This window comes from Rhinatrema bivittatum, chromosome 2 (genome assembly GCF_901001135.1).
Source record: "Rhinatrema bivittatum chromosome 2, aRhiBiv1.1, whole genome shotgun sequence".
In the NCBI taxonomy this organism is placed as follows: domain Eukaryota; kingdom Metazoa; phylum Chordata; class Amphibia; order Gymnophiona; family Rhinatrematidae; genus Rhinatrema; species Rhinatrema bivittatum.
The window spans coordinates 95363663-95379027 of record NC_042616.1 but is presented as its reverse complement, the minus strand read 5'-3'; the positions used below and the strand labels follow the sequence as shown (position 1 = coordinate 95379027).

The 15365-nt window shown below is 41.3% G+C and overlaps 1 protein-coding gene across 1 annotated transcript in view; it reads left to right on the top strand.

The window, feature by feature from the left end:
• PAXIP1 (PAX interacting protein 1) overlaps positions 1–15365 on the top strand; it is a 211567-nt gene that overhangs the window by 83421 nt on the left and 112781 nt on the right. Inside the window, exon 7 of the mRNA XM_029588458.1 lies at positions 7826–8537. Within this exon, the coding sequence (XP_029444318.1) occupies positions 7826–8537 (712 nt within the window). The remainder of the gene's footprint in view (positions 1–7825; positions 8538–15365) is intronic.

Sequence of the window (15365 nt, the reverse complement as noted above, 5' to 3'; positions counted from 1 at the left end):
TGCAGTCTCAAAGTGAACAACGTTTCCCGTTGAGGGAGGAGAACGGCACTGAAGGACAGACAATTGGAGTCCATCCTTAAGCAGGCCTTAGACGCAATAGCAATGACACTACAGATTGCTTCCTGCTGCGCACTGGTGGCACGTGCCTGCTTACTCCTCTCGAGAGACACAAATATGGCTGGAGAGATGATGGAATCTACGGTATTCTTCCTCACTGGTGCAAGCTCAGACCTAGTGCGCACCTCAGCCAGAGGCATTGCCTCGGTAGTAGCAGCCAGAAGACAACTATGGCTACGAATTTGGTCTGCGGATGTGACATCTAAAGGAAATCTCACGAGAATCCCCTTAAAGGATCTTTCTTGTTCGGGAGCGAATTGGAGAAGTTAGCCAACAAAAGGGGCGAATCTCCAGTGCCCCAACTACTGGAAGATAGAGGTAAAAGACCCCAGCGTTCCTCCCCTAGAAGGACCAAGGGCAGAGGATCGCAGCGCTTGAGACTCTACAGGAATGCACAGTTCCAGGTACCTCGCCCCTCCGGATGGACCCAGTCCTTTCGGAGCTAACACACCAAGAGGGGAGCAGGACCTGGGGCAGGCTCCAGCCGTACCCCACAATGAGAAGAGACCAGCCCATCCACAGGAAGAAGCCATAGAAGGGTCGACTTGCCCTCTTCTACCAAAGATGGGTCGAGATAACGTCAGACAAAATGGGTCCTAAACATCATTCGAGAGGGGTACTCTTTGGAATTCCACAGCATCCCCCGAGACAAATTTATGAGATTACCCTGCCACTCCCACGCCAAGAGACTGGCAGTAGAAACCACATTAACAAGACTACTCAGTCTGAAGGCAATAACTACGGTGCCCACACCCCAGCAAACTACTGGGCGCTATTCCATCTATTTTATCATTCCCAAGAAGGAAGGGTCATCCAACCCATCTTTGATCTCAAGAACATCAGCCGTCATCTATGGGTGCCACACTTCCGCATAGAAACTCTGTGCGTTGCGATACTGGGTAACTATTACCAGTTCTGGGCACTACCCTCTGGTTTAGCAGCCGTCCCCAGGATCACCAAAATTATGGTGGTCATGGTGGCAACACTGAGGAAGAAAGGGATCCTGGTACATCCCTACTTGGACAATTGGTTGATCAGGGCAAAGTCTTCGGAGGACAGCAGGCAGGTGACCAGCAGAGTCAAGAGCCTACTGCAGTAGCTCGGATGGATCGTGGACACGAACAAAAGCGGTCTACAGCCCTCTCAGTCACTAGAGTTCCTGGTGGGGGGCCCGGTTCAACACCAAACAGAACAAAATCTTCCTTCCCCCTCTGAAGAGAAGGAAACTGATGGAATAATTACGACAATTGATGACCAATGCACGCCCCAAGGTATGGGACTGACTTCAAGTCTTCGGCCTTGTGGCATCAACCCTGGAGGTCGCTCCGTGGGCAAAGGCCTATATGCGACCGCTCCAGCTCTCCCTACTGTCACGATGGAACCCATTGTCACAGGACTACTCAATTCACCTCCAGCTACCAGCAGAGGTTCGGGCTCAGCTCCAATGGGGGCAACAAGAAGACCACCTAGGCAGAGTAGTAAGCCTATCCCCACCGAACTGGATCTGGTTCACCGCGGATGTGAGGGTGAGGGGGCCCCACTGTCAGGAACTGATGGCCCAGGGACAATGGAATAAGAAAGAGGCGGAATGGAACGTAAACCGCCTGGAAGCTCAAGCACTCAGACTAGCCTGCATTTCAGCCACAGGCTCCAGGGCGAGTTGATCAGAATAATGTCGGACAATGCCACAATAGTTGCTTATGTCAACTGCCAGGGAGGAACCAAGAGCCAGTAGATGTCTCTGAAGATAGTCCCCCCTCAGAGCATGAGCGGAGATAAACCTACAACAGATCTGAAAAGACCACGTCTCAGCAGACTACCTCAGCAGTGTGAACCTAGATCCAGGGAAATGGACGCTGTTGACCACAACCTCCCAACTGATAGTAAATTGCTGGGGCCTCCCAGCCATGGATCTACTGGCAACCCGTCTCAATGCCCAAGTTCCCAGGTTCTTCAGCCACAGACAAGAACCACAATACCGGGGAATCGACGCTCTCGTCCAGACCTCGCCATAGGAAGACTTACTGTACGCCTTCCCACCATGACCACTGCTGGGCAGGGTCATTCGCAAGATAGATCATCACAGGGGACTAGTTCTACTAGTCGCCCCGGACTGGCCAAGGTGACCATAGTCGCAGACATGCGAAGACTACTGGCGAGGAACCCTCTGTGCCCACCTCCACACAGGGACCTTCTCTGGCAGGGCCCGATCCTCTACGAAGATCCATCTTGATTCTCTCTTATGGTCTGGCACTTGAAAGGACTAGCCTGAAGAAGACCTACCCTACCGTAGAGACGATCTTGTCCGATATCAAGCTCGCCCTGATGCAGGTTCCGAAATGTTGCCAACGTCGGCGGCTTCTATAAAGAAATTGAAGCAATCGCGGCAGCTTCAGTTAAGGATGTGAAGTGGACCGCACAGCCATAAGATATTTGGGCTAAAAGACGATAAGATAAGTCACTGTCAGGACAAGAAAGGTTTTTGCCATCATATAAACAGGTTCTCTGTTATCATTACTGCCGGGTGGCACTACTACTAAACTATCTCAGTTTTTGGAAATCTTATCACCGGAAGCCAGTTCGGCTCTGTGTTCAAATCTATATATTGAACTGTTGCTCATCAGAATCTATACATTTGAACTGTTGCTCATTAGAATCCATACATTTGAACTGTTGTTTATAAGAAATGTTATCATTGAGAGCCAGTCTAACCCAGTGCTTATACTTTTCCAATTGAACCGTTGCTGATTTGAATTGTTCCACACAATCGAACATTTGTTCATCAGAAGTGTTAATGATATAACTAGAAGTGTTTGTGACATCGGAAGCCGGTTGGCTCTGTAGCTCTATGTTTAAAATCCAAATGATTTAAGTGTTGTCGATTAGAATTGCTCTATATAATTGAACTGTTCAGAAGCATTTATGACACATTAGAAGTGTCTGTGATATAGAGTTCAAATTAATATCAAACTCAAGGTTGTTAGTGATATTGGAAGCCAGTTGGCTCTGTAGCTCTATGTTTAATATACAATCGAACTGTTCAGAAGCACCTATGACACATTAGAAGTGTCTGTGGTATAGAGTTTAAATTAATACCAAATTCAAGGCTGTTAGGCAATTGGTAAAATTGATAGTTAAATCCCAATATAAAACAGAATTGAGTTTAAATTTACATTAAACCAAGACGGGTGGGTAACTGGCAAAACTTACAGTAAAATTGCAATAAATAATGATTTACATTCGAGTAACAATTTTTACAACAAACTTTCAACATTGAATATTAATTTTTTAAAAAATAAAAATTAAAAAAAGGGGTAGATTATAGACCTGTGATTGTACCAACATGGCTTTCAAGGATGTTTTTCTGTTAATTAGCAGAATCATTGGGCCGGTGCTGAGGTCTATTCCTTTCAAAAATTAAAATCATCTATAAAAATTGATTTGTATACAAAAAATGTTTTAAAAAGATTATCTTTAATAAAATTTGGAATTTTAATATATACAGCAACATTCACAATCTAGATTTAATTGGGAGCCAATATTATCTTCAACTAGTTAATTTTTTGATGTTTCTTGTATACTAGTTATTTCCCTTATCATTTGTACTTGAAAGGACTAGCCTGAAGAAGCGCGGTTACTCAAAGGTAGTGATTGACACCCTGTTCCGAGCACACAAGTTCTCCACATCCCTGTTTTACATATGGATCTGGAGAGTATTAGAGACCTGGTGTGAGGACCGCGGGACTCTCCCGCGGACAGCCAAAGTTCCCACAATCCTGGAGTTCCTGCAGGATGGTATGAAGAAGGGGTTGTCGCTCAACTCCTTCAAGGTCCAAGTTGCCGCTCTGGCCTGCTTCAGAGCCGAAGCAGACGGTGTCAAGCTACCAACCCATCCAGATGTGTCCCGCTTCCTGAAAGGGGTTAAACAACTCCGACCACCGGTGGTGGCCGGTGCCTCTATGGAATCTCAATATAGTATTAGACTTCCTAGTGGGGGCCTCCTTCAGACCAATACATGGTCTGTCACTACGTCTCTTAACCTTAAGGATGGCATTTTTGGTAGCAATATGTTCAGCTCGACGCATCTCTGAACTTTAAGCACTATCCTGCCGGGAACAATTCCTCAGGTTCACGCCGGGCACCATACAGCTGCGTACTGTGCCATCCTTCCTACCGAAAGTGGTTTCTCAGTTCCACATGAACCAAACCATATCGCTACCATCTCCAGATGAGCACAAGGACTCGGAAGACTCATGTCTGCTTCACCATCTGAATGTCGGCAGAATCCTTGAAAAGACGGGAACCTTTGCGCAAAACGGACCACCTGTTCGTTCTTCACAGCGGGAAGAAACAAGGGGAAGCTGCATCACAGGCAACCATAGCCCGCTGGATCAAAGAAGTAATCAAGGCGGCCTACATAGAGGCAGGAAAGCCATTACCTCTACATGTTAAGGCTCATTCTACAAAGGCCCAGGCGGTCGCCAGCTGCTGTCGCCAGCCGAGATCTGTCGGGTGGCGACGTGGTCCTCCCTACACACCTTCTCCAGGTTCTACCGCCTGGATGTTCAGGCCAGGGAGGACACAGCCTTCGCAAGGGCAGTACTAAGTGGGCCACGGGCAGCCTCCCACCCTGTGCGGGAGTAGCTTTTGTACATCCCATTGGTCCTGAGTCCATCTGGCTACACGCTAGGAAATGGAGAAATTACTTTCCTGATAATTTTGTTTTCCTTGGTGTAGACAGATGGACTCAGCATCCCGCCCATGGCATCTTTCTACTTGCCATGTTAACAAATTTGTCTTCTTCCTTTGGCCTATTGTCTCCACTTTTATCCCATCCCCGGGATGTTTACCCGTTGGTCCATTCTCACCCAGTTTCATTTGTTTTGTTCCTTCTAGACTCCTTTTTTATCATAGTTAGCTTTGAACCCCTGTTATGTATCCTGGATATGTGATACTGTGCATTTCTAGTTTCTTGTTATCTTGAAGAGTTTAGTATTTATTTGTAACCATTGGATCCCAGTTACATGTATCCCTTGTTTGATGTAATGCATTCATTTGCTTTTATCATTTCACTGTAAACCGATGTGATTTGTAACTTTGCACATGAATGTTGGTATATAAAAGTTCCAAATAAATAAATAAATAAATAATGGCTGCCCCAGAAAACGAGAACCTCGGATAACAAATCTCGAGACTAAGCAAATACGGGTAAGCCATAGCCTACCCCTAATTCAAGACACCCATACTTTGTCTGGTGTCGGCATTAATTGGTTGAGTACACTGGCGGTCTCAAGTTTGGAAATCAGTTGAACCCGTTAAAGTTTAATCAATTTATTTAAGCAAACATATATCCACAATGGCTTTTTGAGGAGAATACTGAAGAGCTACGCTTGCTGCATGGCTATATGTAGAGTGACGTCAGCTTTGAAATCTGACTACGTCTCCCATCTGCTATCAGGAGAGCACAATACCCATTGGTCCTGAGTCCATCTGTCTACACTAAGGAAAACAAAATTATCAGGTAAGTAATTTCTCCAAAATATGCGTAGAGACTACTTATAAGCATATATACTCATTTTTACGTGCATAATGTTTTGAAAATTCACCCTGGGTATCCATTTTAAAGCATAAATAGAAGCATTTTTAAAGTTTTTATTTATTACAGTTTTAATATTAACACAAGACTATCTCACTCTACCTTAGATAAGATGACATTGAGTACTAATATTACACTATTAAAAAATATTAGAAATATTGGATTTGGTCAAAGCAAAGTACCTTTGAAAAAGTGAAGAATACAAAATTAAGAGATGATAAATTAAAACATGATGGATTAAAAAATGATGAATTAAATGAAACTAATATGAGGATAAAAAATAATAAAAAATTAATGGTGATGAAAATGAGAATGATAATGTTTAAAGTGCTGGCTACTGATTAACAAATAAAAAAAAGTGGTACCTGTTCCAATTATGTCCCATGTGCTCAAACGTGTATATATATACTCTATATCCAGTGTGGTTTTAAATGGTCACGATAGTAATGTACCTGTTAGTTCCCACATCCGTCTGCTGTAGCAAATGCTTATGCAGTGCGGTATTGGTTATGAACGCCACCTAATGTATTGGTCCTTTGTAGTGAGTTTAATCCTGGAATCCTGCCAAAAAGACGCATTTATTTATTATATTATTATTTTATTATTATTTTTTACCCATTCAGACTAACACTGGAACATTTAAAAAGTGGATACGTTAACTGTATTACATCTATCTGCGGGCATGTGAGAAGCCCTGCTAATGTGCAGTAAGCTTTGAAATGTATCCTTCTTTTTAGTACCCACTTTTGGTTAGTTGGATCACACTCCCACAAATTCTAATCGTAATTTCAAATCACATGTTCTATACTTATACCGAGCCATCCTCCCCCTTTTTTCACACCATAATCAATAATAAGAGTCAACTTCAGACACTGATGTATGCACCCTATCATTTTGTCCCTTTCTGTTTTCCTATATACTATTCTGTCTTCGGCATACCATTATGTTTGTTACAAACAACAGGGCCCTCATTATTTAAGATTGTACATGTTTGATGTTTTTTGTTGATTTATGTTAATTTTTCTTGTGTCCCTGTATGTGTTTTTAATTGTAATATATTTGTTTTTAGTTGCCCCTGAGGCAGCTCTTGATTATAGAGTGAAACTCGGCCAGAGTCTGGCTAATTTCAAATAAAGGGCATTTCACACACCGATCTACATTTTGAAGAAATGTATTTCCTACATAGATAATGAACTAATTTTTAAATGAAATTTGTTTTGGTACTATTAACAAAGATTTAACTTAGGTGGGAATTAATGATAATAATGGCCAAAACAGTGGTCACATGTGACCAGTGACACATTTTATATGAATATCCTTAGACAATGTATTTTTCTCTGGGGGTGAAAACCTTTTGGAATGCTGGGAGCTTAGTGTACCAGTCACATTTTAGAGTGATCACATCACTCATATTTTTCCTTTTGTATTTAGTGTGATTCTGCAATTTTTTGGAGAAGAATTTTTTTTTTTTTTTACATACCCATTTATTGTACAGTATTCTGCATACATTGTTACTAACAGAAGTCATCAAGCAATTTGTGGTAGGGAGATTTGAATACTTAACCTTTCATATTTCACCCTCTTCTGCGCTTCCTCTAACTTATTTCTACTATCTCTTATGCCGCTGGTATTTGATGTATTTTTTAAATATTGGTATGCAGTCTAATCACAATGCATCTGCTTCTTTATTCCTGCCTAATGTATCCTATTTTCCCCTTTTTACTTGCTATCTACCCTCATATCTGTGAATCATACCTGTATGTATTCATTATTTATGAACTCAGTGCTTTATTTCTTTATGTAATCCACCTTGGGCCTACCATTAGGAAAAAGGGGAATGTCAAGTGCTTATATATAAATGAATAATTATCTCCCATCCCCAATATATATATTTTGCCATCTTCTATCAAGCCTTCACTTCTCACCATAACCCTTCAACATTTTTAAAAGGAAAATATTAGAAATTTCTTTTAAAGATGCAATCAGACTTACTCCAGGGGAACAAATTTGTCAGAATATTCTGTATCTCCTTTATTACTGTTTGCAAATTATTTGTCTCATCCTTCTTTTCTTTGTCTTTTATAACAACTCACAGTAATGCTCTCTTTCTAGATCTTACAGTCTCTCTCAGCATCTACGAAAAGCTTAGAACAGCAAGTAAATCATAATCAGCAAGGACATCCGAATGCAATGTTATTTGGACAATTGAAACAACTCGCGCCAGAGACACATTTGTTACAACAGGCGCATCAACCTGCACAGCAGCCGCACCACCATCCTTTGCTCCATCTTCAGCCACCACAGCTTATGCAGCTACAACAGCAGCAGCAGCAGCAGCCACCACAAATTCCTCAGCAAGCCTTTGTACAACAGCCACCTCATCAGTTCTCACAGCAGCAAGTCCACCAGCAGCAGCAGTTTCCCCAACAGCAGATGCAGTTTTCCCAGCAGCAGCTGCACGCTCAGCCGCTCCATCGCCCTCCGCAACAGCTGCAGCAATTCCAGCAGCAGCATGCTTTACAGCAGCAGCTGCACCATCTGCAGCAGCAGCAGCAACAGCAACAGCTGCAGCAGTTACAGCAACAGAACCTTCAGCTGCAGCAGCAGCACTTGCAGCGTTTGCAGCAGCAGCAGCAGCAGCAGCAAATGCAAAACCAACCCCCCCAGCATTTGAGTCAGATGCCCCATCCGCTTCCGCATCACGTTCCAGCTCAGCAGCAACAACAACAGCAGCAGCAGCAGCAGCATCAGCAGCAACAGCAGCAACTGCATCAACAGCTGCTCCAGTCCCATCAGTTGTTTGGGCATGATCCGGGAATAGAGCGTAAGTATGACAAATTAACAGCTTATATGGTGCGTTAACATGATTTGATACAAAAATCCTTCAAAATGGATAATATTATAAGATACCTGTTGTAGGCACGCATTTAGTAGCAATATTAATCATACAAAACAAAAAAAGCGAGAAGAGCATGGTTTTATTTTTTGCTACTTGCCTGTTTGATCTCGACACTTTCTGCAAATCTAGTTTTGTAAATGTATTGCCCCCTATTTGGAAGGCCAAATTACTAAACTATAGTACAACAGCATGTTTCTGGGCTGTTTTACCATGAGAGAGTTCCTGTGGGATTTACTGATCTGTGGTACCTGAGTACCTCGGTTTAGTAAATCCTGTAGGAATTCTTTTCTTGTTGTCACAGCCAGGAAAATCCGGTGTGGGAAAGGGTCATGCCCTTCCCCACTAGACCACTAGGGTTTTTCGGAAGAGGGCTGGGGGGTTGGTTTGACTGGGCCTAGTGGTCTCTTTAAATTTTGACCCTGGGAACTCGCCAAACGCGTTAACCCTGATGACGATCCCGGGAGAAAGCAAAGTTGCTTACCTTTAACAGGTGTTCTCCGTAGAAAGCAAGATAATTCTGCTAAACAAGTTGATGTCATCAGATGGCACTGACCTGGGACGTTATTCTCTCAGTGCTTAGAAAAACCGCAGAAGTCTTTTGAGCATGCACGGATGTTACTGTGTAGTCGCTGTTGCGCAAATCTTCTCAAGTCATTTTTCTTCTGCTGAAGTGAAAGGACTTTTATGCATTTTCTATCTCTCAGGCATTTGTTAGATTTTTGGGTAACCCTTTTCCTGTTTTCCCTTTCTGCTCTACCTGTGTGGTATTTCAGTCCACTCTATTTTAATTTCATGCGACTCCAAAAAAAAAAATAGTGTAGTTAGTTTTTTCCTCATGCCTTATTCCATATTTTTGTAATAATGTTGGGAAAGAGGTCCTTCAAACTTTGTCCAAAATGTAATTGGAAAATATCCAGTCAAGACCTACATGATCTCTGCCTCCACTGTTTGGGCCCTTCTTATAAAATGAATGAATGTTCAGCTTGAGCACTTGCATACAGAGATCTAAAATTAAAGTTCCACTTATCCTCTCTGTCAGAAGAAAGAAGTTAAAAAAGGACCAGTACCTAAAAAGAGAAGGACAGAGTCTCCTCAGTGCTGAGGCAGGACTTTCTAGCTTCATTGTCAGGGCGCAAAGGAGAGAGAAAAACTTACACTGTCCACGCCAAAGACTTTGAAACATACCTATAAGTCTTAATATGCCAAAACTGCTTCAGAACCATCAAACGTTTAGGGCTGATGACTCGGTGCTGTCATCTAATATTCCAATGCCGAAAATGCCAGCGCTGAAGCAGCACTAACTAGATGTGCAGATTCAGAAGCTAAGCCGCATGCTGCAAAAATGACATCATCCATCCTAGTTCTAGAGTTGGATATCGTTTCGATGATGCTTCCTTCTCCAACTCCTGAATACCATGCTTTTATTCAAAAGCTATGGTTGGAATTTCTACACAGCTGCATGAGGACATTCCCATCTACCCTCTGCCACCTTTTGGTTATCAAACCGATGACGTCACCCATGTGTGTGACTGAATTCAGTCGAGCTTCTCCACAGAGAAAGTTAACTGCACCTGTCACTGTGGTGGTAACTCTCTGAGAATAACACGATTTGTGAAGTTTACCACAAGCCATGTTATTCTTTTGCCTGGTATGCATGCATTTGTATGTGATGCAGCTCATTATTTAAAACTTTGCATTGGGCCGGTAGTTTTGGTCACTAAGCTGTGTTTATTGCAGACTAATGTGTGTTAATTCCAGTTAATGCGTACTATTGGCAAATAACTTGCTCAATAATGCACATTATTGTGGTAACAACTTTAATAAATTGATACCTTAGTCTATCTGACTTTCTCTGTGGCTCCCATTCGTCCTATTTGGCCTGCTGGGGCGCTCTATTTTGTTTCAGTTGCTCTGATCTCAGTTGCTAATGCCATTATTTAACCATTTGCATCATATTTCATTCTGGACAGGTAGGTTTTCATCCGTATACCAATAGTGGGCCACCAGCATTCTTAAGGTTATTATTTGAAAAGAAGAGAGCTTTTTGTAACGCTGCTGTTGAGCATGCCTCCCCTAAGTCAGTCTGTCTGTCTCTGTCTCGAGTGGGGCGATATACAGAGCTGCAAGGTGCAGCATCAGAATGTACAGGGAAGCAAACCTCTCTCCCTGTTTCCTGATTCTTCCTCTTCCTGCTCCCAAGGCTGTATTCTCCTGGTATTACCAACCGCTCTCATACAGCACTCATTTGGGTATTGTACGTTGTTCCTGTTTTACCTGAGGCTGGGATTGCTGCTTTGGTTAGCTGAAGGCTTTCGTTGTCTGGGGGAGTCGTCGTTCAACCCATTTTACCCAGGGTACAGTCGATAAGCAGAAAGCCTTGTGGGTTTTCAGGCTTATGTCATCGTAACCTTAAGAAAACAAAACATAGGGAAAAATGAGAAGATTTTCAAGTAAGGATTGCAAGCATTTCTAATATCAACTAATCTCCAACTACACCTTGTTTAACCATATCTTCTATCGTTTACCTGTGTGAATTAATAACCTGTCCTTTCTCTTCCTTCTCAGCCAAGTTCTTATCACCCTGTTATATGTAACTGCCTTTTCAGCACCATTGTTATAGTTATGTTTACTATGCACCCCTGTTCTATGTGAACCAGCATGATGTGACTGCTGTCTCGAATGCCGGTATATAAAAATCTGAAATAAATAAATAAATAAATAATATAAAAAATGAAATTCAAGCACAAGAGGGAGGAAGACTCAGAAGAACTAGGTGGAAATAAAAGAGAGAGTCAGAATGGCTCTCACTCCTCTTATTGATTCCCCCTCATATTACTTACTGAGAGGGCAGTGGATGCCTGGAATAGCCTAGCAGAAGAGATGACAACCAAAACCGTGAGAGAATTTAAACATACTGAGACAGATAGAGAACAAAATGGTGAGGGTTTATCAGACAGAGGAAATTGGCAGGGGGGGGAGTAAGTACTGAATGTTGGGATTTTTTTTTAGAACTCTTTATGCCCAATCACGCAGCATAAAAGGGCCAAACTTGGGAGAAGACAAAAGCCAAAATGAGCAAATCGGCAGTACATCTGTACCAGGCTTCCAAGAAGGGGAGGTCAGGTCAACCTGCAGCGAGGCTCTGATAGATTCTTAAGCAAGGAAACAGCATATTGTATGGGCCAAATGGTCCTTAACTGCCAACATCTACTGTGTTTCAACTTTTGTTGTTTAAGAGACAGCTTAGACTTTTCAAATGTGATGCCTATCATGAAACTCGGTATAACAAAAACAATAAAATAAATAAATATGAAAGAGTGCAGAAAAGTTCCTATAAGAAGAGCTAAGATCTACAATAATTCTGTGCAGGCAAGAAGCATGGAATCTTTTTTTCATTGATCCTTGTATTTTCCAGTCTAGAGATATCCAGAGGATCTGCCCAGCACGCAGAGATGAATTTTCTTGCTTGCAGTACCCTTTATGATTCTTTTGGTATAAATCTAAATCTTTTAAGCTGTTTCCAGCTCTCTGCAGAGCTGAAGTCTAAATTATATAGGTAGTGATAAGTATTCTTAAAACTCAAAAGGAATTTTCAAGGCAGCATATCAGCTTGGGACTTGAATGTAGTGTTTATTGTACTTACTGCAATTCTTTTCTTCAACTGTTATGAGAAATATCTGAAACCTATCTTCTTATAGTCAAAATAATTTTCTGGTTAGCTATCTGTTCAAAAATAGCTGTAAGTTTTTTGGGTTTTTTTTGTTTGTTTTTTTAGCAAGATAAACTTTCAGGTTTTTTCATATGGAAAAGATTACTTATTCTCATTTTATTTCAAAGATAAACTATCTTTAATTTCTATGGACAGGTATTATGCTTATCTGGTTATTTATCCAATTACCCGTAAATAGAAATAGAATTCTTTATAGCGAATTGTTCTGTCCATTTAGTCCTGGCTTGAAGATTTGTAAGATAGCGGAGATCTAAAATTGTTTTGTCTTATACAGCCTAAAAAAAAAAAAAAAAAAAAAAAGTGACATTTAGAATCAAAAAGCTGCAGATACTATAGATAAAATATATTCATGAGGCCTATAAAGCAAAATCTTCCTTCAAGAAGAATTGAAAGCTTGCTTTGTGTGTGTTTTATTAATGGGCTGAGTAGATTAAAGCAACAGTTTTGGATTTGTGCAAAGCTGCAACTTGTTTTCTGCATTCATTTATAAAACATAGGCTGCCTAGCCAAGAAGAATTATGCCAGCTGTAGTAAAATAGGCTGCCACTCTATTTTGGGACTACTTATTAACTGACAATCCAGAATGATATATGAAGAAGACCTAGAAAGGAAGTATTTGTCTTAGCTGTTATTTCTGGTTCTGAGAGTCTTTATATATCATTCTCACTCACCCCAGCTGTTATAATTTCAATTAATATTATTGAGGAAGAGTTTGTTTTGGCAGGATGAGGAACAGCATACTCAGTTGCAGCATACTACAGCCTCTAAAACTTCATACTCCATGCATCAGTAGACAGAGGTAAAACCTGATGATCCAGAAATATATAAAGTCTCACAGACCCAAAATTAACAAGTAGGAAATTCTTCTTTTAGTTCTAAATGCTGTTCCATTAATGAACATAAGAAGCTGTATTCAAGGTGAGTGGTATTGGCAGCAGGAAGGAGTTAGGGGGCTCTGCTCGAGAGGGTCAGGGAGAATAAAGAATATAGCTGCTCTGAAGTGGCATCTTGTTGAGGACTGCAGTACTTCACCTCCTCCCCTTCACTCTAGATAACTCTCTCTCCTGAAGTTATCCCTTCTCTCCTTAGTTTATCATGGTCCACTGCAGCTGTACCTGCTGTCTTCAAACATGCTGTAATCTCAATATTCATAGAATCTTCATTCGACCTTATCTGCCCTTCGATTGTCCTATCTCCCATTTCACGTTTGTATCCAAACTTCTCAAACTTGCTGTTCACCTCCACTGTCTTGAGTTCTTCATCTCAAGCCATTCTCAATTGACTCCAAGTTTGTTTTTGCCTTCTACATTCCATGAAAATAGCCCTTGCCAAAGTCTTCAGACCTGTTCTTAGCCAAAGTCCTTTCCTTGATCCTCATCCTCTTTGATGTATTATCTGCTTTTGACACCTTTGATCACCATTTACTCCTGGACATTCTGACCTCATTTGGGATTTTGTTACTCCATTCTATCTTGATTTCTTCTTATCTATCCGTTACAGATTTGGTAGATCCTCTGTCCTTCCTATTAGCAGTTGGTATGCCTCTGGGCTGTGTCCTGGATCCTCTTCTCTTATCTCTCTTCACTCATTTCCTTGATGTTTTGATCTCCCAGTACCATCTTTATGCTGGTAATGCTCAGAAATTTCACCAAGAATCCAGTCCCCAATTTTAGTCTGGCTGTTCAACATTGCCACCTGGATGTTCCACCGCCACCATAAATTTAACATGACCAATTCAGAGCTTCTTATCTTTCTCCTAAATTCACTTTCCCTTCTCTCTACTTTTCCCATTTCCTATCTCTATGGATAACACTATTATGCTCCCAGTCCTCACAGCTCATACTCCTCCAGTCCATTTATTCTTCACTATTCTTAGTCTTCCAGAGCTCATCACAGTTCCCATAGAACTTCAGTTGTGGCCACCAAATCATCCACAGTGTCCTGGCATTTAGATAAGGTATCCAGACGTAGCATTTCCCATTTTTATTTATTTAATGTGCTTATATTCCTCAGTCTTCATTATTCACAATCAATGCAGATTACAATTGTAAACTGGTAAAATTTACACATAATAAAATCACACTATAAAACATAAACATGAATCATAAAACATGAAGATCCCTTTTCTTTTGTACAATCTAATTAGATAAAATGCTTGCAAAAGACTGTCAAAATAATATGGTTTTAATCAGTTTTCTAAAGGTCATTAAATCAGTCTCTGTTCATAGTTTCACTGGCAATGCATTCCACAATAAGAGGGCGGCAGTAGAAAATGCATGTTTCCATGTATCTTGCAGTCTTATTTCTTTTCATTGTAGGAACTTCTAGCTGATTCTTATTTTTGATGTACTTGAGCTAAGCTTCTACTGAGCAGTCTTGTTGCTGGAAGTTTTCCTCATTGGATAGTGAGCTGGATGAAATAAGTTTCAGTGCTTCTTTATATTAATCAAAATGTACTTGCTGCAGTGTAGGGACTTCTTCTTCCAGCTTAAGTATGTGACTGAGAAGGGTCAACAACTTCTATCCCATCGATCCATTGCCTGTCAAACAGGTCTCATACCGGTCTTGCTCCTTTTCATTCATCCTAGAGGCCACTCGCTGCCTTGCCCCATTAACTAGCTCAGAGTCCTGTGTCTGATGCCCTGCTCACATACCTAGCACAGACATCTCAGTCCTGCTCTAGTGCAGTGCATGGCAAGAAGGGAGGGGATTCTTTCCTTCGTGCACTGATCTCCTCCCATGGCTTTCAACACAATTGGCCAATATGTACCTAGATATAATCAAACAGCTACTAAACCAAATGGAACTAGTAATAAACATTGAAAAAAATGAAATCTTACACCTTGAATGAAAAAACATACACCCCATCCAATCCCCGATAACAATAAAAAATAATGAAACTATGGATTTAGCGGTGAAAGTACGAAATCTGGGCGTAATAATTGATCCTGAACTAAACCTGAAACAACACATCTCATTGAAAGTAAAGGAAGGTTACGCCAAATTGATGGTCCTCAGAAGAT